This window comes from Peromyscus leucopus, chromosome 8b, assembly GCF_004664715.2.
Source record: "Peromyscus leucopus breed LL Stock chromosome 8b, UCI_PerLeu_2.1, whole genome shotgun sequence".
Taxonomy (NCBI): Eukaryota; Metazoa; Chordata; class Mammalia; order Rodentia; family Cricetidae; genus Peromyscus; species Peromyscus leucopus.
Window position 1 is genome coordinate 36,960,128 of NC_051086.1, and position 26,560 is coordinate 36,986,687.

Genomic DNA, 26,560 nt, shown 5'->3' on the forward strand with positions numbered 1-26,560 from the left:
GTCTTCATAGTTGAGGATTCCCCTAATCTAGTTAGAGAACTGGAGGTATAAACAATTTCTTTTAGTGTATCTTCAACATTACCTCTCAGAGTTCTAACTTCCCGAGTTGTTTTGTGGAACCATGTTGATTTTGTTTGTTTGTTTCAGAAGCTGAAAAAAATCTTGTCTTTGGATCCTGTGTTGTGAAATTTCTTGTCACAACTCGCTCTTTTCCCATGTACTGTGTCAGAATTTGTATATGCATGTATATATATATATATAATCATGTTTATATATATATATAAACATGATTCAAGTGTTTCAGATCATTAGGTATTGGTCCTCACCTTCACCTTGTTTGACAGTCCTCTGAAGTCATTTGTAGCAGAGACAATAGAGTCCCCAGAAGTTCGTGGCCCAGCTGTCCTGTCATGTATAGCATTAAACAGCAAGCACACCTCCTCCTTTCTCTCCCCACTGTCCCTACTCTCCACATGAACCTATGCACACCAGTATACGTTGTTCTCTGTATGCTAATGACATACATGCAGTCATAGTTGATATTGTGGATGTGGGAATGTAATTAGACAATCTCAATTGTCAGTAGTGATTGACAGCTGTGAAATCATTGCTGGATGATATGGCTGACCTTTCAGGCTAACAACATTAGATTTTTGGACAGCTAAGAGCAGAATCTTTTAGTCTCTTGTCTGAAGGACAAAGGTTCCTTGAGCTTGGAATCTCAGCATCTTCTGACTTATGTTCACTTCATTCAGCTGTTTTCAGCATAGAACCTCTACCCTGAATGGTCAGAAATCTTCCAAGGAGGAAATGGTCTGCTAGCCCCTTTCCTTAGAAAAATTCTCTGTCCTGTGTTTAAGATGGGAGGAGGCTGTTGGAAGAAGTAAGAAAGCAGATCTGGGTATCATGGTTTAAATAAGAAGTAAATAACACTTTTGTTCCCTTCATTTAGATGATAAAACAGGACATTATAAATACCCGCTCCAAAGTGTTTCAGATCATGATTCAATTCATCCTCTCAATAAGTCCTGTCTTCCGGCTGCTTGTTTCATTCTGTGGTGGTTTGAATAGAAATGGCCCCCATGGGCTCATATGTTTGAATACAGGTCCTTCCTATTTGGGAAGGCTTAGGAGGTGTGTGGTTTTGTTGGAGGTGTGTTGCTGGGGACAAGCTTTGAGGTTTTTTCTCTTTTCTTTTCTTTTTATTAAGAGATTTTCTATTCATTTTACATATCAACCACAGATTCCCCTGTCCGAGCTTTAAGGTTTTGAAAGGCATGTATCATGCCCACTGCTTTCTCTGCCAGCTGCTTATGGTTTGAGATGTGTGCCCCCAGATACTCCTGTTGCCATAAACCAAATTAAAACCTTTTATAAGTTGCTTTGGTCATTGTGTTTTCTCACAATAGGAAAATAACTAAAATAATTCATCACCTCTTTTTAGTTTTCAAAACTAACACCATTATTAAACCATTCCCTGGACATGGTGCATATTTTTGTTTGTTTGAATGTTCCTTATTGTTTTCCAATATGGTTCTATCATTCTAACCAAGAATACTAAAACTACTTTTATTTTCAAGAAGACTGCATTAAATGTAGTACCTGGAGGAATTATGCAATAACTACTCTTTTCCTTTTCAGTTTCCTTCATACGCATCAGAGCTCTGTTGTATTATTAAGGCATCACCAGGAACTAGACAGATTAGAAGTAAAGATGCCACTGTAAACAAAAACTGTTCTCCTCCTAAAGATGTTCCTCCAGGTACGAGCTCAGCATAGTTTTCATATTATATCGAATGTGGTTTTAACAATAAATACTTTGTGTACATAGTACATTCATTTAAAGCTTGTATTCTCAAGTTTTTGCATAAAATTGAAAAGAGAAAATTATAAAAGCCTGAACAGATGTCATAAACTTGAGTAATAACTTTTTGAGGATGTATACTTCATCTTTAGAAAACTTAGCTTATGACATTGACTTAAATGTATTTACCTAGGATGCTTCTTCAACAATTTGAAATTTCTACTGTTTGAATTTTACTTTAGTTGCATTCTTTTTTAAGCTGGAGAATTTTTTTATTCACCTGGTATTGGTTAAGTACTTCTGTGCAAGGCACTGTGCTAAGAATCTTAACATCTCAGTTCCTCACCATTATTATAGTAGATAGAAGTGGGTACTGTTACTCCACTTTTACACATTTAAAAAGTAGGAGGGGGTTTTGTTTGTTTGTTTGTTGTTTTGGTTTTTCAAGGCAGGGTTTCTCTGTGTAATACCCCCTAGCTGTCCTCACTCTGTAGACCAGGCTGGCCTCGAACTCACAGTGCCTGCCTCTGCTTCCCAAGTGCTGGGATTAAAGGTGTGCACCACCATGCTAAGAGTAGGAGATTTTAAATGGTAGATATTACTAAGTGGCTGAGGCAAATTCAATCATTCAAGGATTCTAAAATCAAAATAAGCATTTTTTTTCTAATTCTATAGTAGAGCTGAGGAACCTCTCATGAGTGAGTGGCCAATGAAACAGTTGATATTTAATATATTATGTATATACTCATGCAAGCTGTTCACGCTTGACTTTTGTCCTACCTTTTCTCAGTGTCTTCTCTGAGCACTCTTCAAGTTCATAAAATTTCTCTTTTTAAATACCTTCCTGATTGCCTAAGTCAATACTACTCATTTTATACCTAATGATTATATTACTGAGGGTTGCTCAGAAACAGAACAAGTATCAATAGATATCTGTCTCCTCTTACATACCTCAAACACTGTTTAGTACTTCTGGGAGAGGTTCTTTTTAGAGAGTGTGGTGAAAGAGATAAAGAACCTTTCCCAGTGTCTCTTGTGCTCAAGTATATAAATACATATGTTGTAGATAGATTAGATAGATAGATAGATAGATAGATAGATAGATAGATAGATAGGTAAATAGATAGATAGATGGGGTATTTTTATGTGAGAGGAGACTAAATACAAGAATTAGTCACATGATTATGGAAGCTCCGAAGTTCTGTGACATGCCATCCACCTCCTGGAGAACCAGAGATGCCAGTCGCATAGTTAAGTCAAAATGCAAAGGTTTGAGAACAAAGGGTGCCAGTGGTGTGACTCTCAGCCAGGAGGAACAAGGAGCAGTAGCCATGAATGCTTGGAGCTATCCTGTCCTGAAATTTCTTCTGCTGAACCAGTGAGTCTGTTAGTTTTTAATTCAACCTCACTCAGGTTTCCAGGATATAGGCAAAAGATAGCCAGATTTTTTTTTGTCAGAATGTAACACAAATGGCCTGTAACCCAGTTCCAGATGGAGCTGGTTCCCTTCTGAGCCTTTATGAGTTGGACTGCCGCTGTCTGCATTTCTTTTCACATTCTCTGGAGTTTTCTAAACACCCACTAGAATGGCCAATTAATCTCTCCTTACATATTCTTTAACCCACAGCTCCAGATTCCTCTACATTCCTCCCACAAAACAGTTCCAAATGCCCAAGACCTGCATGGTCACATTTATCACAGCAGTGACCTCACCTCTGGTGCCCACTGTTCTATATGAGTCACTTTTCTAGCTGTGACCAAATACCTGACACAAAGCAACTTAAGGGAGGAGTTTATTCTGGCTCAGGGTTTAAGAAGTGCAGTCAGTCATAGTCCAGAAAGCATGGTGGCAAGGGCACGGGACAGCTGGTCACATTGTGTTTGATGTGAGGTAGCAGAGAGTGGACAGGATGTAAGCCTGAGCTATGAAACCTCAAGGCCAGCCCCTAACTACCCAGTTCCTCCATGAAGTTTCCATTTCCTGTAAGTTTTACAACTTTTCAAAATAGTACCACCAGCTGGGGAGCAAGCATTGAAATATAGGAACCCATGAGGGACATCCAAACCATAGCACCATGACACCACTATCACTGTGTAAAGTAGTCCATAAATTCATGTGTAGCAGCTTTCAAGGAAGTGTTATATGTAAAAAAGGTACATCCATCCACATCTGTAGTGTTCACCCTGTAAGGAGAAAACATTGCCTTGTGCACGATGAAAGGTGTAGTGTAATCAACCTGCTGCCACATTGCTGACTGAGCACGTCAAGCTGTACTACTATACCAGTGCCAGCTTGGTCCGTGTTGATGAGCCTGTGCTCCCTGCTGCCTCATTACTTCATGTACAAGCACAGCAAGGATACCAATCAGCTTCCTTCCTCTTTCCCCAACCTTGTTCTGATAGAGGTTGCCAGGGAAAGAGACTGACTGGAATTCACAGCATTGATTATCCTATCCACTTAATTATTAAAACTTCTGCTCTGCTGAGGTCACCCTTTGTGCATATGTGTATGTCATACAAATAGTTTCATGGTTTTTGCTCATTTAGAGAATTTTATATAATGCCTTCTCATATTTCCTTTTCATCTATTTTTCTAATTGTATTCTTCCAAGTCTCAACCATCCATCAAATCATTGGTTACCACCTATGAATTGGTATACATCCAACATTTGATTATTCCTCCTTCCAGCAAAGCAAACAACCAGGTACACCACTCAAAGTCCTGCCCCTGGGGAAGGAGATTTCTCCTACTGTTTTTTTTTTTTTCTGAGGTGTATCAGAGGGGCTGATCAATCTGTAGACCAGATCTGATCTTTCTTTTTCCTGGCCAGCCAATTGTAGAGCACTCCCCATACCCTCTTAAGTGTAGACTGGATGAGAGAAGATAAAGTAGTTAAAGTAGGAGCTGTGGCACTTGGATCAGTTCTTCATGTGACCTTCTTGTGCCTTTAGTGTGTGCTTGAGTGTAATCATATATATATATATATATATATATGTGTGTGTGTGTGTGTGTGTGTGTGTGTGTGTGTTGTGTGTGTATGTATATGTATATATATGTACATATACATATATATATATATATACACATATACATATATCAGTTTCATTGGGCAATGAAGAACTGGTCTTCACTATGGTAGCTCAGTAACACAGTGGCCCAGTGTTAAGGCCCATTCACAAGCAAAATGCTGTTCTTCAGTGTTTAAGTACTTTTCCACCGTGTGGTAGTTGAACTTTGCTTTGAAATTCTAAGAGCCATACTGTCCTACCAAAAGATCCAGACAGCATCTCTGTCTGTCAGGGACACTTAAAGCACCACCGGATTTACTGGACCATGTAAGTGTAAGTGTTCGAACATCTTGCAACATAGTTTGGATCTGTTGTGGAGCCTCTTGTTCTGAGCCTCGTGTTGAATCTAGTAATTCTTTTAGGTTACTTGGTAAATGGGCTATAGTAGCACACATAAATCAGATACATGTTGACAGCAAAATCCATTAGGGCCCATGAAGGAGTGTGCCTTTTGCAGTTCTAGGAGGGCCCAGATACAACTATGCCTTATTTTAGGAGTTACCATTCACAGTACAGGACCCCTAGGAGCCTTTTTTTTTTTTTTTTTTGGTTTTTTGAGACAGGGTTTTTCTGTGTAGCTTTGCACCTTTCCTGGAACTCACTTGGTAGCTCATGCTGGCCTCGAACTCACAGAGTTCTGCCTGGCTCTGCCTCCCGAGTGCTGTGATTAAAGGGTGTGCCACCACCGCCCGGCGTAATAATGATTTCTATGGCCGGGCAGTGGTGGCGCATGCCTTTAATCACAGCACTCGGAAGGCAGAGGCAGGCGGATCTCTGTGAGTTCGAGACCAGCCTGGTCTACAGAGTGAGTTCCAGGACAAGCTCCAAAACTACAAAGAAAAACCCTGTCTCAAAAAACCAAATAATAGCCGGGCGGTGGTGGCGCATGCCTTTAATCCCAGCACTAGGGAGGCAGAGGCAGGCGGATCTCTGTGAGTTCAAGGCCAGCCTGGTCTACCAAGTGAGTTCCAGGAAAGGCGCAAAGCTACACAGAGAAACCCTGTCTCGAAAAAACCACAAAAAACCCAAATAATAATAATAATGATGATGATGTCTATGTATGTTCATCAAAAGATGAGACTAGAGCCAGATATAGTGGTGCATATATTTAACTCTAGCACTTGGGAGGCAGAGGCAGGAAGGTAGATCTCTGGGCATTTTTGGCCAACCTGCTCTATATAGCAAGTTTCAGGACAGCTAGGGTAACATGACCTGTCTAAAAAATCCAGAATATATACTAGATTATTCACTGGTCATGATAATTCCAAAGCAGAATCTAGCCAGATGCACATGAATTAAAATAGGTAAGTAAACTGTAGTATATTCATTCAAGTGCTACATAGTAATAATCAAATAATATATAGTTAGACAAAACTGTTGTGTTGAGTTACATTAATAAACTTCACATAAGGTATTAGATATTCTTAAGAAATGTATTTAATACCATTTATAAGTGTGTAGCATAAACCAGGTAAACTAAACTCTAAAGGTATTGGGAATGAATGCCCTCATTGGAGTGAAGGTATTAACTAAAGAAGTTGTTACGGGTAATTCTACGTGCTAGTTACACTAGTGTGTTACATTTGTGAAAAACCCTCAAGATGTACATGAGTGTACTTTTTGTGTATATGTATGTTAATAAAAACTTTATTAATAAAAATAGGAAAACTATTAATCCTTTATATGTCTGTCATATTAGTTTATGACATCAGGTATTGTCAAAATTTGGGGATTAAGTAACAAATCCAAACCAAAATGAGCCTGGGAGAATCAATTGTTCATAGCTGGCAATTTAATTAGAGAATCCTTGATGAGTGTTGAGCTGATGCTGCCATCTCCTGGCTTATTTCTAGACTCTTACCCTAACTAAGAGCAGCCTCCTCACCTCAGTGATTGCCCTTTGACCTCTGGCTACTTGTGTCTGCCTTTAGTTTATTAAAAATAGCAAAGCATCAAGCTAACTTGTGACCCTGTTATTTAAAATATGTTCAGCAGCCTATTCTTAGCATTGGCATTTAAAGTTTTAGCTAGTTTGGCAGTAATCTAATCAGGGCTACAGTGTAAAGTTCATTTTGATAGTTTGGGCCCTGTTCAGGATGACTGAAAAGCAACTAGTACTATGTTGATTAAAGAAAAAATTTGGTTCAAGAAAACAACAACAACAAAAATAATATGTTAGGGAACACAAAGTGGTAAGTAGGCTCTGAAAATGGTGACCACTAGGTAGAAGGGGCCTTAGGAAATGTCTAGGTCAACACTTCTCAGTTGTGGCCTTCTAACTACCAGGACAGCTGAAAACCTGGTAAGTTACAGGTGCTTGAGAAAAGGCAGAGGAATTTGAACCGTGTTAAACTTTCTAGGTGATTACAGTAAACACTAAAATTTGAGAGCCATGTCGTTTTCTATCTTTTTCATTGTACAAATGACAAAATTATTTTACCAGATTGATAAGTGATTTTTGTCCTAGTTTACACAGATAATTACTGGCCAAATCAGAACTAGATCCCTGAACTATATGAACCTAAAAGAGGATACTTTCAGTCTGTACTCATATAGCCATATAATCACAGACAATGACACTACCCTTCTCTTTCTCTCTTGGGGAGAAGCTTGAGATTTTTAGATAATGATATCAGGTAGAAATAGCACACAGACACACAACAGATGAGGTGGAAATAATTCTTTGTAAGTATCAGAGAGATGGTAATAGAAGTCATTGGATAATGGTACATTTCTATATTCAAATTCTGACACATGAACAAATTCCTTAGAAGCTTATGGATTTTAGTATGCTCTCTGTAAAACCGGTTAAAGAGTTGTTACCTCAAGGAATTGTGAGGCTTACAGGTAAGGTATGTAAAGTGTCTAGAATATAATAATCACTCATTAATGAGGCCTGAGAATATAGCTCAGTGTAGAACACTTGCCTGGTATATGTGAGACGTTGGGTTCAATTCCCAGAACTACAAAAAGAAATCATCCAGTGTGCAGTGATGATTTGCCTTTAGATGTTTGATTAGTTGCTCAAGTTTAGCTGAAATCTCTCATTTAAAAACCTTTCCTTGGTTTTGATTAAATTGCAAAAAGTCTAAAATGTATGTGCAGTTGGCTGTATTTGATGGTAAATTTCATTATGCTACCAAGAAGAAGTTATCCAGTAAGTGTATATAGTCGAAGACAGACATATTTACTGCTTTAACTACAAGAGTGAAGTCAGTACTTTTAGAGGAAAAGAAATCAACATATTTTGACAACGTGAAGAATTCTCAAGCATGTTATCTGTAAATATGGAGTTTCTGTAGTTGACTGAGTCATTTGGGAAATACTTTTGGAATCTGAATGTCATGTCTGAAGTTACCTCCTTCGGTCAGTTAATAATCAGATAGAAGATATTAGATAGCTAAAACAACTCTGATGGAGGCATATGTGCTTTAATAGAAATGTATATATGATTCTATTAGGGTACACAGGGCAGGTGGAATTCCTCTGGTGGATGATCTAAGGCCCATGGAGAATCTTGGGTATAGGTCCTCTAGAAAGAAGTATCAGTGTAAATGGAAGCATAGAGACCTAATGTTCTGTCAAAGGACTGAAATTAGTTATGCCTGCCACCCTTGGAGACTGGACTTTCAAAAAATGTTAACTTGTTTTGGGAGGTAGATGGTGGAGAACCTCTGAGATCATGCTCACCTTTTATCTTATTCTAGTCAAAGTTACCTTTTACTTGATCGTTCTGTCAAGAAGGTTTGGATTTGGAAAGAAGTGTGCTAAAAGTAAAAAGGCTGGGTGTGACCTTTGTCAAAGTCCATATGAACAGAGTTGGGAAAATAAAGACCTGAACTAGCGTATCTCAAAGTATGCTACTCAGACCACCTAGATGTTTATAAATAATAACAATTCTCAGGTTATTACCTCTGAAGTCTGACTCAGGAATTCTGAGAACCAATCTAAACAGCCAATTTAGTAACTAACCAGTTGCTTGTGTGGGTAGTAAGAAAGGATGATCAGAAGATAATGCCCAGATCTCTAGTAATTTCAAGTTCTAGAAGTGAGGCGTGATAGTTTATGACTGGGAAAGTAAAGGTCATATCCCTGAAGGTGCATATGAAGTCTGCAAAGGTGAAGTGAAGGTGAGGCTGGGAAATTACCTAGAAACTGGGGGGAGGGGGGTTGGGTGTAATTACAGAGAAGTCTTCAGTCTCTAGTGAAGTAGATGACATCTAAGGTTAGTACTTCCAACACAAGGAGCAGTGGGACATAGTAGAGTTGTGAACCACTCGGAGATTATGTTAAGATAGAGCTTTTGCTACAGCACCGTTAGAATGGTACCAAAGGACCCTCGTTTCTAACAGTAAGACTACTGTTAGATGCTGCTGTTGTTAGGGATCCCCAGATGGGACTCCACTTTGAGTAGCAAACTAACTTTACTGTACATCACTTTCCTGGTTGTCTGATATTTAGGTCCCTTACTCGGAGATTCTAATTGTCATGGAGACAGGACTGTGATAGATAGCAAGGTTTTCTGAGGTACAACAAAATTACCAAACCACCTGGTATAGTCTAATTAGGATAGGGGGTGAGATATATGGAAATGAAAATGTGACAATGGGAACTTGGTGAAGATGTAGTCTCCCTTCTGGATCTCCTGGTGTAAGCCCCAGAGGAAAGCCCCAATAGTGTCGTATTTGGTAAGAAAGTGGGTTCAACTGCAGCCAGGAGAAGGGGAATGCAAAGGAATGGTAAGGGAGAGAATGTGAGGTGCTGTCTGAGCTGGACCTGAGCAGGGAACAAGGACATAAAGTGCAAGGACAGAGTTCCTCCAGGCTACAAGGTGAGACTCAGATCCGCAGAGACCATTGTCCATCTTTGTCAGGCTCTTCTCTGGAATGTTACTGAGCAGGTCTCTGTGTCTCCAGAAAGAACTTTCAGGAAGGGGTGGGTATGATGCAGGCAGTGAGTGCTCTCTCACCCTTGGGAATTGATTATTAGTAACTGCTGGACACTTGCTTCTGTACAAAATAATGTGTTACGTTTTCTCTAGATATTATAATGAAGATGAATGGCAGAACATAACAGCCGTGGCTGAATTTCCACTGCATTGAAGATGTGAGTGTAAAGTAAAAAGTCCATATAAGCAGAATGTCTGCCTGAAATGATACAAAATGAAAAGTCTCTTATTATTTGTGATAAACTGTGTGGAAATCTCATTAATGTTCTTGTCATTTTCTTCAGTCAGTTAAGAAGAGAGACATTCTCTCATATGCTTCATATACATGTATTTGTACTTTAAAATATGGACCAACTAGGTGTTATTAGAAGACCGTGTGGCCTGGAGAGGTGGCTCAGTGGTTAAGAGCACTGGCCACTCTTCCAGAGGTCCTGAGTTTAATTCCCAGCAACTACATTGTGGCTCACAACCATCTATAATAGGATCTGATGCCCTCTCCTGGCAGGCAGGTATACATGCAGAGCATTCATACATAAAATATAAATATTTTTTTTAATTAAAAAAGAAGACCATGCACTAAAATATAGGTGGTTTTCTGCTCATAATGAGCTCTCATGAGGGCACTGTATAATTTCCTTTGTTATTGTCCCCAGATCTGTCCTTTGTACGGATCAAAAGTAGTAAAGTTGTTGAAGTGCTAAAAATGAAAATGATTATATTACAAGCTATTTTTAACAGAACTTAATTGAAACCACATGAGTGAGAGACCTAATTCCAGGTCTGACTAAAAGAAACTCTACACTCAAAAATTGCTGAAGCAGGAATATATAATGTGTACAGTCAATCATACACTAAGTATTTACTATGTTACCTCATCTCCAAAGTAGCTTCAACACTATCTATAGGACTATGATTATGCTTGCTTTAGTGTTTTCATAGTCTAACTTGCGGCATCTAGACAGTGCCCATCCTAAGAAAACAGGAACCCTGTTGTCAGTGAACAGAGTACGCTTGTGTAACGTGGTGAGATTTTGACCCTGATGTTGTGACTAAGGCTACATATAAAAGCAAAAACCAAAGTTTCAAAGCTGCTCCCATAGCAAGGAAAGGGAGTCTTCTATTTAATCTGAGGTTTAATAACCATACAATATTTCTTTGAAATAGAAGTCCTACGAAAACATCCTTGTAAATGATTTGACAAGGTCTAAGCCACTAGCGAAGCTATTTTTTTTACTCTGACTTCATCTGGAGGTGAACTATGAAAATACAGAAGAGAATGTTAGTGGTGGAGGATGCAACAATTTCAGACTTGTTTTCCAGATCACTGTTCAACTAAGTCAGCAACACTTGTGGTAGTTTCAGAAGCAGAAACATGGTAAACAGTAGGGGAATGAGGACTGAGACAAGGTCTATCCCCTGCCTTCACAGTTAATCCAAGAAAAAGAGTGAATTATTTGGTGCTTTCTAATCTGATGATAGGTTCCTGTGAGAAACAGTGACACCTGACTTGTGGATTGGGACTGGGAGGATTAGAGGACATAGATATTTGACTGCTTTATATTGCTAATAAGGAAAACAGAGCTATCTCTGCAGGTTAGTCCTTCACCAGGTTATATAGTTTAGAAGTGGTGGGTGCTAGGTTTAGGAGGCAGTGTAGTGTGAGCCCAGGATTTCCCGTTTTCAGGAGAAGCCTGGGGTAAGGTGAGAGGGAAGATCAAGTTGGAACTGATGTTCAAGGTTTGGGAGTGGAGGCATGACCTTGACTAAGTTAAGAGAAGGGAGACAGAAGGGCCTGTGGCTGGCAGTCATGAGAAGTCCAGAGAGGATTCTTGTTTTTACATCTCAGGAGAAGGGTGGATTCAACCTTAGACCTGTGGGCACAACTTCGTCTTTCATTAACCCTTCCTGAAAGAACATGAAAAAGGACGTCATTTCTTTCTGGAAAGAGAAGGTCTCCACCTTTTTCTTCATGTTTCCCATGATTTTATAATGACTAGCTCAGTACAGTGGCATGCCTGTAATCCCAGCTACTGAGGAGGCTGAGGTATAAGGATTGAGAGTTCCAGATCAGCCTAAGCACCTTATCAAAAGAAAAAATATGAAAGGGCTGGTGATGGATGTAGCTCAGAGGCAGAGTGCTTGCCTGGAAAATGAAAGGCCCTCGGTTCCATCCCCAGCACTAAAAGAACCTGGACCACTTTGCCTCATCCTATAACTAATTAAACTGAATTTCATTAATTTAAAATACATTCAAATTATACCCCATAGAAAATCATCTCAGGCTTCTCTTTGTAAAACCTAGTTAAGAGGCTGAATAGGTATCTCAGTACTCAGCACCCACATCAGATAGTTCAAGTCCCAGAGGACCTGACACACTCTTTGGCTTCCACAGGCACCTGTACACACATGGCTTACACACACACACACACACACACACACACACACACACACACACACACACGCACACACACACACACACTTAAATTTAAAAAATCTATGGGAGGTATAATGATCAGACTCCAGAAAAAAGTTATTTTCAGCTTCTCTATTCATTTTTTACTTTTTAGCCTACATTTAGAAATGTTAAGCCCTCTTGCATCTTAAATCTTTCTTTGATGTTCTTTTAGCTGACCCATTGTTCTTCATGCATTTACATTCAGGTATTTTAGTGTTTTTCAAACTCTTACCCAATCTCTCTCTCTCTCTCTCTCTCTCTCTCTGTGTGTGTGTGTGTGTGTGTGTGTGTGTGTGTGTGTGTCACCAGTAACCCTGAATAACCTGGAATTCCCTATGTAGACTAGGCTGGCCTCAGACTTGCAGAGATCAACCTGCCTGTGCTTCCTGGGTGCTGGGATTAAAGGTGTTTGCCATCATGCCTGTCCTCCTTGATGCTATTTTAAAGGGTATTTTGAATTCTCATCCTGTCCAGTTTCTCCCAGTACCAATATGAAGATGGTAAAATATTCCTTTTCAAGGTCTCCAGGAAGGAATGACCTCTCTAAAATTTTACCCCATGGGTTTTAATCTCATTGCTCCCATTTCTTCTAAATGTCTGGTTTTCTCTGTGCAGTCCTTAAATTTTCCTATGGAGCAGGCTTTAAACCCAATCAGAAAGTAGTTGGTTACCTGCATAACTGTCACGCTACTGTTGTGCCAGTGGGACCATCTTGCAGGCATGTTGTTGTTATAGTATGCAGGATCCAGTGCTGGATAAGATCATGGTGTCTTTTCTCCCTTGGGGATCTGCAGAGCACTTTCCAGCACTATGAAAAGAGCTGAATATTTTCACTGTGGTAGCACCTGAAAAAAATCTGTGTCCGAACTGTTCATCTACTTTTAGGTCTAGTTATGAACACTAATAAATTTCATTCTTTTGTTTGTACTAATTTGTTTGTGTTTCCTATTTTGTGCAATGTAGACTGGTTGATAGAGTTAATTAAATCAGCTTTTTCTGGAGACGTCTGCATCATAGCATTTATCTAAGCATGTGAGAGCATGTAGTCACCTATCAGATCTATTTTTCCATATGTTCTAAGATCCATAAATACAGAAATTATATATTATTATGTGGTGATATATTGCATACCCTAATAAACTTGCCTGAGGATCAGAGGACAGAGCCAACCACTAGATTAGACATAGAGGTCAGACAGTGATGGCATACGCCTTTAATCCCAGCACTTGAGATCTCATACCTTTGTTTAGGAAGCACACATTTCTTTAGTCCCAGGAAGTAATATAGCAGGACAGAGAAAGGTATATAAGATGTGAGGAAACAGGAACTCACTCTCTTTAGGCTGAGGCTTTTGTAGAGGTAAGAACTAGTGGCTGGCTGTTCTGCTTCTCTGATCTTTCAGTTTTCACCCTGATATCTGGCTCTGGGTTTGTTTTGTTTTGTTATTAAAAGACCATCTAAGATTCAAACAACATTATTATCTACTGTGTTTCCATCTTTTAGTAAAGCTAACAGGCACATAGTAAGGATTTTAAATGTTTGAAAAATATTTGTTGAAAACTTTATCATAGAAATATGCCATTATATGAACTTTGTATGCATCTAATGGAATTCAAGTAAGGAATTCATGCCAGTGTTTCTTATACTTACGGTAAAGTTTCCCTGGAAGAATATATCATAATCTGCAATAACTTTCTTTGTGATTTGCTGGTTTCTAAAGGGCAGGGACTGTGTCTGTCTTACTTATTATTATAGTCTTTATGTATAGTCTTTATGTATACTTTACAGTATGTCTTTATTTTCTATTATATTGGTTCTATTAGCATAAAAATTCTATAATGTCTTCCATCTTAAAAAAAGACCTAATCTTCTCCAGTCTCCTCTCTGTCACAGTTAAGCAGAAAAACTGCATTTGCATTGCTGTTTCCTCTCTGCCCTTTCTCTTCTGAATACACTCAGTGGACTTTCATTCACATGTTTCATTGAGACTCTTGCTAAGATCTCCTTGTTGACAATCTAATTAATGCACACTTAAACAGTCAACAACATTCATGCGATCCACTCATTCCTCTTTGGGAGGACATTTTTTCCCTTTTTATCTTCTGTTGGGTCTCTTTCTTCTAGACTTTGAGAATTGTCCTCTTTTCTTAATCCTTGACTCTTAATCCTTGGCCATCTTTTGTGTATCTACATTTTCTCTAGAAAAAGTCAGCCACTCCATTGGGATAAATTGTATATAATTTGTATATAATTGTATATAATTATATAAAATCTAACAGGCAATTCAAACAATATTTTTAATTTTCCCTTCAAACCCAATTTTCCTAGTGTAACTTCCATTGAAGTTGCTCAAGTAAAGAAATATTGGCAATATGTTTTATTTTTCTCCATTAGAATTTATTTCAACTGCATCTCAAAATAACCTCAATTAACCATTACCACATCTTCCTCATATACAGGTACCCACCTATTTTTTTTTTTTTTTTTGGTTTTTTTTTTTTTGGTTTTTCGAGACAGGGTTTCTCTGGGTAGCTTTGCACCTTTCCTGGAGCTCACTTGGTAGCCCAGGCTGGCCTCGAACTCACAGAGATCCGCCTGGCTCTGCCTCCCGAGTGCTGGGATTAAAGGCGTGCGCCACCACCGCCCGGCGGTACCCACCTATTTGATTGCCCTTCTCCCATCCTTTCTGTTCTATAATTCCTTTTCTACATAATAGCCAGAGTTAAGGGCTGGAGAGAGGGCTCAGAGGTTAAGAGTACTGGCTGCTCTTCCAGAGATCAAGTCCCAGCAACCACATGGTGGCTCAAAACCAACTGTAATAAGATCTGGTGCCCTCTTCTGACTTGAAGGCATACATGCAAACAGAACACAGTATACATAATAAATAAATAAATAAATAAATAAATCTTTTAAAAAATAGACAGAGTTAAGTCATTAGTTGGATCAGGTCCTTTTTCTATTTTAACCTTACTTGATAGCTCCCATTACTCCTTTATTTTTCATTCTTCGATAATTTCATATGTGTATATAATATATTTTTGTCATTTTCATTCTCCTATCTCTTTCTTATTCTTTCCCACTCCCACTGAACTTCTTCCCAACAATGTTTCCTATTTTCATGTCTTTTTGTTATTGTTTTTATGATTTTCTTGTGATTCACTGAGTCTAAAGAGGGCTGCTTGCACAGTTACCAGTTACTTTTTTTGTGGTGCCAAGGATTGAACCTATGACCTCACATGTGATAGACAAGCACTGTACCCCTGAGCTCTATCACCAGCCCACTCCCATGACTCTTACCCTCCCTCCCATGATTTACAAGGGACTGTGACTTTTACAGTCTGGTCCATGTGTTTCATAACCTCATGTAAGCTTTTGTTCCTTCCTGGAGTCTGCTCTATTTCTTCTGGCCTCCCTTCTTTTCAGACACCAAACTTACTGCTTTTACAGAGCCTCTTTTCTTTGTCTCCTTTCTTTCAGAATGTTCTTGACCCTTTTTTCCATGGCTACCTCCTAAATTCTAGACATCAGCTCAAATCCTACATCTTTGAAGCTGCCTTCCTTATCACCCATCTAACTTTGGTCTCCTGCAGTTACTTCCTGTCATGGGTTACTGTTGTAGCTCCTATGACAACATGCAGGTAGTTTGTTTCCTCCCAGTAAGGAGTAAATTCCCAGTGGAGACTGTCACTTTCAACACTGTATCCTCAGTGCCTCAAACAGGCAGAGGCAGGAAGAACTTAAGGGATGTTTGCAAATAAACCAATGTTTATTCCTTTTTGTACTTCAAACCACTGCCATTTTCTCATTGTGTAGCTACAAATTGTTGGCTTAACAGTTTTAAAAATTGAGTGACCCCAAACATGTGTAAGTGGACTGATTATTTGGAGATGTTAATGTGTGAAAATTTTCTTTCAGAATAATTTAACACAACTGAGCCAGAGTTTATTAGCACAGTGGTTAAAGGAACAAGATTATAGCTTTATTGGCTCATTTCCTAGGTCAGGCAAACAGCAAATAGGTACAGTGAAAACTGCCCCTGCCGTTTATATTTTCAGGAGGGTGACTTTTTTTTCTGATCTTTTCTAAACAGGGTCTCTATGTGACTCTAGCTGTCCTGGAACTACTTATGTGGGCCAAGCTAGCCTCAAACTCACAGAGATCCACCTGCCTCCACCTTCTGAGCACTGAGATTAAAGACATGCACCATTATACCCCACCAAGGAGGATGGTCTTGAAGCTGATAGACAGAGACCAGTTTGGGAGAGACTGAATCTTCTAGGGTTAGACTGTAGGACTTACATTTAATATCTCTAACTCATTGTTATACATTCATGTAAGACAGCACGATTACATAAAAACTGTTAAATTTCTCCTATTTCCCCCACGTGTCTTCCCTAAACTTAAAGAGCTTACTTATAAGAACCTAAGCTTCTCTGTGAGGACAGTTTATATTAAACAATAGGATCAATATATGTTGCTACCAGTCTCAAAAGAATTTAAGCATAACCATGTCTTAGTATAAATTTGTATCCTTTCAATGTTTTGATACTGTTATTTTAGTATATTACAGTATAGGGGAACTGTGATGAATGGTAGCAAATAAATTTGGTTTTCTCTGTACTTTCAAGACTGAGAATGCAAAGATTAAGCAAATGCATGATTGGAGAACACTAAAATAAAGTCTCTCTTATGCAAGCAGCACTTCTTCTCCTACTATTAATATCTATGTTCACCCATGAAGTAATTTTTTCCCAAGATGAAGGCACATGAGGTTACTGTATTTGGAAACTTCCTTCTGAGGGAACCTGGAAAGATGCATCTCTGTGCCAGCCATGGACAGCCTCTTGTCCTTAAGAGACTTTGGTCCTGTGTAGAAGGCTTTAGTCTGCTTCTACTCACATTCACCTAACTTCTATAAAAATAAAAGAAACTTCAGCAAACACTTTACACATTGGCTCATCTGATATATGGTTTTTTCCACATTAAAAAATGTCACAAATATTTTACTTGAAAAAATACATATAGTTCATTTTTTCCATATTAAAGATCTTCTGGTGTTTGGCATGGGAGTTGAGAGGATTATCTGAAATGTACAGGAAATATATTTGGAAACTGTATTGCCTTGTGTCTTAGTCACTCTTCTATTGTGTGAAGAGACACCATGACCATGGCAACTCATCTATATATATATTTTCTTTAATTTTAAATATTTTTTATTTTACATACCAACCACAGTTCCCCTTTCCTCCTCTCTTCCCGCTCCCCTTCACCTCCCCCCAGCAGATACCCCTTCCACCAAGTCAAGCTCTCGCACATCAAGTTGAGGCAGGCCCAAGCCCCTCCTCTGGATCAAGGCCAAGCAAGGTATCCCACCCTAGGGAGTGGGCCCAAAAAGCCAGTGCACCAGAGATAAATCCAAGTTCCACTGCTGGGAGCCCCACAAGCAGACCAAGCCATGCAACTTTCACCCACATTCAGAGGGTCTGGTTCAGTCCCCTGCAGGTTCCCATCCATCCATCCATCCATCCATCCATCCATCCATCCATCCATCCATCCAGAGTCTGTGAGCTCCCACTAGCTCAGGTCAGCTGTCTCCGTGGGTTTTCCCATCATGATCTTCACACACACACACACACACACACACACACACACACCTCCCTCCTCCCTCTCTTTGGACTCAAGTGCTCAGCTGGTGTCTGCATCTGCTTCCATCAGTCATTGGAAGAGGGCTCTATTGGATGTCAATTGGGGTAGTCACCAATCTGATCACAGGGGAAGGCCCATCCAGGCAGCCTCTCCACTATTACTAGGAGTCTTAGCTAGGGTCATCCTTGAGGATTTCTGGGAAGGTTCCCAGCACCAGATTTCTCCGTAACCCCATAATGGCTCCTTCTATCAAGATATCTCTTTCATTGCTCAACCATTCCATTTCCTCATGTTCTCATCCCTCATCCCTTCCCTTCACCCCACCCCTTCCCAGATTTTATCTATTTCCCCCTTCCAGGGCATTTCAAGTGTCTCTCATAGGGTCCTCCTTGTTACATAGTTTCTCTGGGGTTAGACCACGGCAACTCTTAGAAGAGAAAATATTTAATTGGGGCCTTGCTTACAGTGTCAGACTGGGATCATGGTGATATACATGGCAGATACGGTACTGGAGAAGTAGTTGAGAGCTACATCCTAATCTGCAGGCAGAGAGAGAAGGATAAAGCTGGGCCTGGTGTGGGCTTTTTGAAACCTCAAAGTCCACCCCCAGTGATACACTTCCTCCATCAACACTACACCTATTCTAACAAGGCCACACCTCCTAATCCTTGTAATCCTTTCAAACAGTTCCACTTCCTGGTAACCAAGCATGCAAGTATATGAGTCTGGGGGGTGGGGGTGGGAGATTCTTACTCAACCCACCATATCCAGTAACTCTTGAAACTTGTGCAGTTTACAAAGGACCTATGAATAAAATCTAACCAGTGCACTACAAACCTTTTCAGAAAGACCTTTCTTGTGACAGTTTCATTATTTAGTTCATTAATTTCATAACACCAATCAATATCTGAAGTTACCTTACCCATTTACTGTCTTCTTGTCTATGCAATTAGCTTTTCTGTTGTTAATGTTGATCCCCAATACACAGAACTCAAAGGTTTGTGGAATAAGCAAATTCATTTTTTAATCATCATCAATTAGTGCTTTTCAAGTCTTGTGTTCTAGAGTGGTAGAGACAGGGTGGAGAACTGGAGAGGAGCCTGAGCTACACAGCAAGACCCAAAACAAAGAAACACACACACAAATACCCTGCTCCTGCCAACAACTTTGGAAGCTGAGGCTTGGTGAATGAAGTACCGGCAGTGTAAGCATGAGGACCTGAATTTGATCCTCAGAATCTACTTAAAAAGGATGGGCAAAGGCATGGAAAGTTGTAATCCTAGTGATATCAAAGAGGATGAAGCAGAAGACTGCACTACTTGGTGAGCAAGAGACCCTGTCTCAACAAATATACAAAAATCTTGTAATATTAGAGCGCAACATGCTAACCAGTGACAAATTATTAACGATATAAAATATTCTGCCAATTTTTCTCTTTTCCAAGTTAGGGCTACTTATTTATTTTTCTTAAACTCTTACTAAAGATCAACTGGTAACTTCTTAAAGATTTGGTTCCTATGTCTAGTTAAATGAAATCCTCAAGTGTGTTTATCTAGCCGTCCAAGCATACACCACCAGTTTCCTGACATCCACATTTCTCAGAGAACTGCATTCCACTGCACAAAATCCCTCCTCCTGGTCAACGAATGACGACTTTGATCTGAACCCTGATGTTTTGACAAGATTGGAAGGATGTTCATGAGCCTTATTTTCCTTTCTGAGAGCACAGTCTTGTCATTTGGTTACAATGCTGCAGTTCCTCCTTCCCCCATACCTAGATATTAAGATACAGCTTTATTTTGTGGAAGTTCCGATTTCTGCCTCCCTTAAACATTTTGCTAAAATTCTTGTTTGGTGTCAAACCCAGGGTCTCCAGCATGCTACACAAGCCCTCTGTTACCGAGTCCTCTAACCACAGTCTCTCAAATTCTAAATACTTAGCATAAAGGGTTAGATATTTTTAGGTAGATGCCGTCTTTAAGGCTGCTTGCCTCCCTTGGTTTTGCTTGTGCTTTTGTTGGTTACCAAGGAGACCGAGCCTGATCAGTCGCTAGCTCTTCCTAGATACTAAATGTGGGTGTCAATGGAAAGTGCGCGCCCCAAGTCGCAGACTAAGGTTCCTCCCGAGCCCTCCTCCCGAGCCCAGGCAACCGGGGAGAGCCAGGGGCGGGCCCCGGCCTTGGAAGCTCTCTCCCGCCTCTCGCCGCGCGCACCCTCGCCCGCCCCGCCCCGTGAGAGGCCGCGTGACAGACCCGTGGGCCAGCCAATGGCAGGCGGCTCCGCCTCCCCACCCCCACCCCGCCCCCAGCTCAGCTCGCTGCCACGTGACGCGGCTCGCTGCCAGCCAATCGCCGCGACCTCAGCCTCGCGCTCCGCCCCGCGCGCCGTGGCCGTTTGAAGTGACTAATTTCTGTCATATGACTGAGGCGCCCATGGGGGTGGCGGGGCGGCGGTAGGAGCGGGGGGCCTCCGGCGAGCTCCCAGCTGAGCGACCCCGGTCTGGCGGCGGCCAGCATGGCCCCCACCCTGTTCCAGAAGCTTTTCAGCAAGCGGAGCGGGCTGGGCGCGCCGGGCCGAGACGCCCGCGACCCGGACTGCGCGTTCAGGTAGGGCGTCGCGGGCCCCCCGAGGGGTCGCGGCCTCGGGCGGGGCGTGCGGTCCAGTGCCCTCTTCGCTCGGCTGTTTACGTCCCACCCGCGCCACGCGCCGCGTCCCCGCGCCCCAGCGCCGTGGCCTCGGGAGGCTGGCGGCTCGGCTCGCACGCTGCCGGGGCTGCGACCTCACCGCAGGCCTCCGGGGCCGGGCTGGGAGCTGCTCCCTCCCCGTGATCAGCCGCCCTCGGTTGGCTTTGTGCAGACAGCCGCGCGTTCGGCCAACCTGCGGAACGCTGAGGAGGCTGGCGGAGCGAGTGGGCAGGCTGCCGGTCTGTCAGGCTTCTTGGAAACTAAAATTGGAGCCGTGCAGTAGTTATCGGGCCGAGCGACCTTAGTGTTATCGAAGGAGAAATGCGAAACCGAAGTGGTTAGTTAGGGTTACCACTGACGGGGTTCGAGGAGGACCCGCGTTAGAACTAGCTGTCGGATTTTCTTTCCCCTTACACCTCTTACCGAAAAGGAGTCCTTTATAAATGGAAAACGGTAGCAGATGTGTGTGTGTGTGTGTGTGTGTGTGTGTGTGTGTGTGTGTGTGTGTATTGCAGGCTTTGTTCGTTTCTAATTGCAGTACCTGTTGCTGGTACAGTAACTTTTCAGATTTGTCAGATTTTATAGAGGCTCGGCCGGACGGTTAAATTCAGCCCTGGAGTTGTATTGGAAGAAGATACTGTTGTGTCTTCCATAATGCGCTGTGGAAACTTGCACATGTAACTAGGCCAAATGTCACATATCACACAAACTTGGCAGTATAGCAGAGAACCCAGCTGTACAGTAGTAGTGAAGGGAAACTCAAATTTTGCAGCAAGCCAAGTGTAAGATAATTGTACTACACGGGTTTTATAGGTTTTAGTATTCTTGAAATTGTCCGCCCTGTCAGCAATGCAGATTACATCAGGAAACCATGTATGAAATTAAGTATTAAATGGCAGGTAATTTAACTGATATTTAGAGCAAGAAAAAGGTCAATTGTTACCATTTTGGAAATGCTTAATAAAAGAGTTTTCGACTTTTCTCTTCTCCGTACTGGGAAGTAAATGTCTTGTGCCATGGTCATCTGACATTTGTTTTTCCTTTGAAAAACGAAAGTGCAGATAACACTAGATAATACACGAAGACACCTAGGAACTCAAGAGACCCAGGAAGCAGGCTCTGGAGAGAGATTTAAAAGATGACATTTGAATAGGCAACTGTTTATTTCTGTGCAAAGACTGAGTAACCAAGGTTACAAGAGTCTCAAGTTGTTAATGTGAATAAAATCTACTTTTTGAGTAAGTGTTCTATATGGTTGTGTAATACTTTACTGCTGCCAAAGAACTTTCTCACCAGCTATCTCATTTGATGTTTCACAGTAACCTTGTGAGGTAGAGCAAGAAGCAGTGTAGATAATCCTTTTTCCAGTGTGGAAGCCCAGTACCTGCAGTTTGTCATAAAAGCTTGATAGGAAAACAAGACGTGTACAAGTGTAATGTGAGAAAATGAAAATTCTGAATCGTATACCTAGTGACTTGAGATCTAATTAACCCAGCTTTTAAAAAAGCTTCCTTGAGCTATAATTTAAATACAATAAAATAGGAACATACATAAGGGTACAATGCCACGAGTGCTGTTAAATGTAGTTTATACTCACCACGCCACCAAACCTTCACAACCATTCCATCAACCTAAATTTTCACTTTTGCTCACCCCTTTTTCTCAGTCCTTAATCCTTTTTCACCCAAGAAAAAATTTGATCCGCTTTCTGTCATTTTGGCTTTTTGAACATTTCATATAAACGTAATTATAACTTACGTAGCCACGTGCTGGCTTCTTTTCACCCAGAATAATGATTTTTGAAATGTATCTTTGATGTTGCCTTTTTAATAGTTCCATTCATCCTTTTAAGTAGGTGTTCCATTGTGTGGATATAGCACAATTTTTGTTTTGTTTTTTTCTCCCTCTGTGTGTGGTGTGTATTTATACTTTTTCATGTGTGGGGGTGCATGTGGTGTGCTGACTTTGATGTTGAGAGTTCTCTTGGGCTGACCTTTCATCTTATTAAGGCAGGATCTCTTAGTCAAACTCAGAGCTCCCTTATGTTACTGGTCTTGTCAGACAGTGTGCTCTGGTGATCCCCTTGCTCTTCCTTCTAGGGCTGCAATAACAGGTGACAGGTTATGTCTACCTGGCATTTCTGTGGGTTTCTGTGTTCTGAACTCCCAGTCCTCACACTTTCTGGGCAAGCAATTTAACCATTAGGTCATCTCTCCAGCCTCACAATTTGTTTATTCACGTATCAGTCAGAGGATATTTGAACAATTCTGTTGTGAATATTTGTGTATGAATCTTTATTTAGAAATAATTTTTGTTTCTTCTGGGTATGGATACTGAGCAGTAAAGTTGTGGGCTCATGTGCAAAGTGTTATTTAACTTCTTAAAAAGTTCCCAAACTTCTCCAAAAATTCTTGTTTTATAGTTCCAGTAGCAATATATTAAAGTTAATTTTGCTACAAATCTCTTCAGTACTTTAAATTATCCTTTTAAGAAAATGAATACTTTATTATTGGGTAGAAACATAACTATCTTAACTAATTAAAATTTTATTTATTGTTGTGTGTGTGTATGATGTGTGTGAGGGGCATAGATGCGACACAGTGCAGTTGTGAAGGTCAGAAGACAACTCTGGACTTGGTTCTCTCCTTCTACCTTTATATGAATTCTTGGAATGGAACTCAGGTCACTAGACTTGTGTGGCAAGTACCTTTAACCTCGGAGCCATCTCACTGGCCCCTAATAATTTTTTAGTCTTTTGGTTATAGCTGTTATGGGGGTATATAGTACTATTAAATTGTAGTTTTAGTTTGCATTTGCCTATGGTGTTGTTTAGCATTTTTTTTTTTTTTAATGTGACCAGGGTTTGGAATGATTGAAATTGTGTGAGTATATGTGCATGCACTAGGCAGCTTAAACTGACCAAAATGTGTGTGTGTGTGTGTGTGTGTGTGTGTGTGTGTAATGCATGCTCACATGCTAATAGCTTAAATTGTTAAATCACTTTTTAGAAAATATTTATGTCTATGGATGTTTTGCCTGCATGTATATATGTGCACTATGTGCATTCAGTGCCCTCCAAAGAGGATATGGATCCCACAGCACTGGAGTTACAGACAGTTGTTAGCTGCTGTGTAGATGCTAGGAATCAAACCTGAGTCCTCTGGAAGAGCTGCTAGAGCTCTTAATCTCTGAGCCATCTCTTCAGCCCCTTAAATTATTAAGTCATACAAAGGCACAGCATTGGCACTACCTATTTCCAAGAGATAGTTCTTAGAGCAGCTAATACAAGGCCCAATAGTGATTAGCCACAGTAGGACTTCATTATAGGAAGTACCTTTGACAAAGAAACCATAAATATGTTTCTGTATTGTCTTTCATGGTTACCCCGTTAGAAAAGATGGCAGGAGCTTCAGCTTTCTTGCATTGTTCACTCTTAGGATAGCCCCTACTGAATAAGAGTCCTGTGGGCTTGCCTTATCTGTTTCTTGAGCTAGAGAAGAGTTTGAAAGATACCATAGGATATTTTTAAGACATTTGTAGAATTGATTTTTTTAACTTTCTTTTGAGATGAGATCTCATCATGTTCAAGCTGGCCTTGAACCGGCCATGTAGCTTACTTTGACCTCAAATTCAGTCTTCCTACTTCTGTTTGGTGGGATTAGCGGCCTATGTCACCACGCCCAGCAGTCATTATAGAATTGAAATGGTAATTTATTTAGGCCATTTAAAGAATTTGAGAAAGAAGATGCTGCCCAGAAGATTCTGCTTTGTGTTCTTTCCATTATGCACATTAAAATGGAAGTAAAAAAATTGCATGTAAACCCAGTAACTGTATTACATGTTTAAAAAAAAGTCGCTTTAGGTATTTTTCTCTTAAAAAAACCTCTAATTTGGTGAAGAAGATTATTTTAAATGTTTATAAGAAATAATTATTCAAAAGGTTTGTCTGTGTTTTTGTTATTTTCCTAAGTTAATGTCTTAGTTAGGGTTACCATTTCTGTGAGGAGACACCATGACCAAAGCAACTTGGGGAGGAAAGGGTTTACTTGACTTACACTTCTACATCAGTTTATCATCAGACAAAATAGGACAGGGACTCAAGCAGGGCAGGAACCTGGAGGTGCGAGCTGATGCAAATGCCTTAGAGGAGTGCTGCTTACTGGCTTGCTCAGCCTGCTTTCTTAAAGAACCCAGGACCACCAGCCCAGGGATGGCACCACTCATAATGGGCTGGGCCCTTTCCCATCAGTCACTAAGAAAATGCCCTACAGGCTTACCTTGATCTGTGGAAGCATTTTCTTAATTGAAGTTCCCTCCTCTCAGATGACTTTAGCTTGTGTCAAGTTGACATAAAACTGTCCAGCACAGTTAGAAACATTTACTCTTATTGTCTGTAGCAGGAATTCTGTTGCTAACTACCTCTTCGTGGATCTGTCTGTGTGTCCCTCTTGTCTTTCTCAAAACTAAACTAATCTCAGTACTTGATAGTATTTTTTTTTTTAAAGGAAATTCTGAATGAAATCCAAACTTTTCAACTTGATCTGCAAGCCTTCTTTTGAATTGTAGTTGGTGTGGTGTATTTGACCTGACTTCAGATTCTTACTCCAATGGTATTTGTTGATATAGCTTTGAGAAACATTATCATGCAGTGATTTAAGGTCATTTAGTTCTGAAACCAGACTGCTTGATTTTCAAACTGAGTTCTAGCACTTAATTGCCAAGTCTTCAGGTTCCATCCTTTTGATCATCATGAAGTTAGTTGTAGATGCAGTGCGGCTAGCTCTTTCTCACATCACTTCTTGGAACAGACACACTGTACTCCAAGATTTCCTGCAACAGTTTTAGAGAATCTGTGCTGTTCATTTTAGCAGTATGCCCCACTTGGCTTAGACCTGGATCAATGCTGAGGCATGTGGAGTTGCTCTGATTGTGGTAGTATACCTGAAGCTAGAAGTATGATCAGGTCTCACACCAAATGTGGCTGAGATTGTGCCTGGTTTGCCGGGAAGAGTCTAGGGACCTGTTACACCTAACCTTCTTAGTGTTGTTCTGAGGAGTAAATTGATAGTAGCTACTCAAATGTTAGCATTCGCCAAACCCTCATTTCCAAGAGTCCTCCCTCCCTTTACCCCTCCTTTCTTCCTTCTCCCACGTTTCTCTTTTTGTTGTTTTGGGGGTTTTAGTGGTTTGACTAAGAAACATCTTCCATAGACGCAGGCATTTGAACACTTGGTCCCCAGGTGGTGATGGTCTCTGGGGAGGTTTAAGAGGGCCAGCCTGCTGAAGGAAGTACATCACTGGAGGCAGGCTTTGAGAGTTTAAAGCCCTGGTGCCTGCTTCCAGTTCACTTTCTCTGCTTTGTGCTTGTTGTTAAAGATGTGAAATATCATCAGCTTCCTACTCCTGCTGCCATACCTGCTGCTTATTACTCTGCTTCCCTGCCATGATGGTCTCTTAACCCTATGGAACAGTAAACACAAACTCTCTCTCCCATACATTTATGTCTTGTCGTGGTAGTTTGTCAGAGCAACAGCAGAGTAACTACTACAGGTTTTCTTTTTGTTTTGTTTGTTTTGAGACAGGCTAGCCTATAACATGTATTAATAATCCTTTGCCGTAGCCTTCTGAATGCTGGGAATTCAGCCTGGTATCCTAGTTTCTCCTTTTTATTCTTTTTAGTTTTTGTTTGTTTGTTTGGATGTCAGATTTCATTAGAGTCTTTGGTATTTATTGAGAATAATCTAATTTATGTGTTTGCACATTGTTTTGTGCACTGTGATGACAAAATTTTTTATTTTAAAAAATGTGTGTGTGTGTGTGTGTGTGTGTGTGTGTGTGTGTGTGTTTGTGTTTGTATGTGTATATGTGTATAGTTGTGTGTAGGCCAGAGATTGTTGATGGCAGGGGGCTTTTTCCTTTTTCTTTCTTCCTTCCTTCCTTCCTTCCTTCCTTCC

At 40.6% G+C, this 26,560-nt stretch overlaps 2 protein-coding genes across 3 annotated transcripts in view; both read left to right on the forward strand.

Moving 5' to 3' along the window:
* The window catches only part of Meikin (meiotic kinetochore factor), a 44,936-nt gene extending 34,856 nt beyond the window's left edge, over positions 1-10,080 (forward strand). The window contains exons 13-14 of the mRNA XM_037201395.1: positions 1,642-1,762; positions 9,915-10,080. Coding sequence (XP_037057290.1) covers positions 1,642-1,762; positions 9,915-9,946 — 153 coding nt within the window. The 3' untranslated portion in view covers positions 9,947-10,080. The remainder of the gene's footprint in view (positions 1-1,641; positions 1,763-9,914) is intronic.
* A 10,254-nt stretch (positions 10,081-20,334) lies between these two features.
* The window catches only part of Fnip1 (folliculin interacting protein 1), an 88,737-nt gene continuing 82,511 nt past the window's right edge, over positions 20,335-26,560 (forward strand). For both annotated transcript variants that reach the window (XM_028880016.2, XM_028880017.2), the window contains exon 1: positions 20,335-20,528. In XM_028880016.2, the coding sequence (XP_028735849.1) occupies positions 20,437-20,528 (92 nt within the window). In that variant the 5' untranslated portion in view covers positions 20,335-20,436. The remainder of the gene's footprint in view (positions 20,529-26,560) is intronic.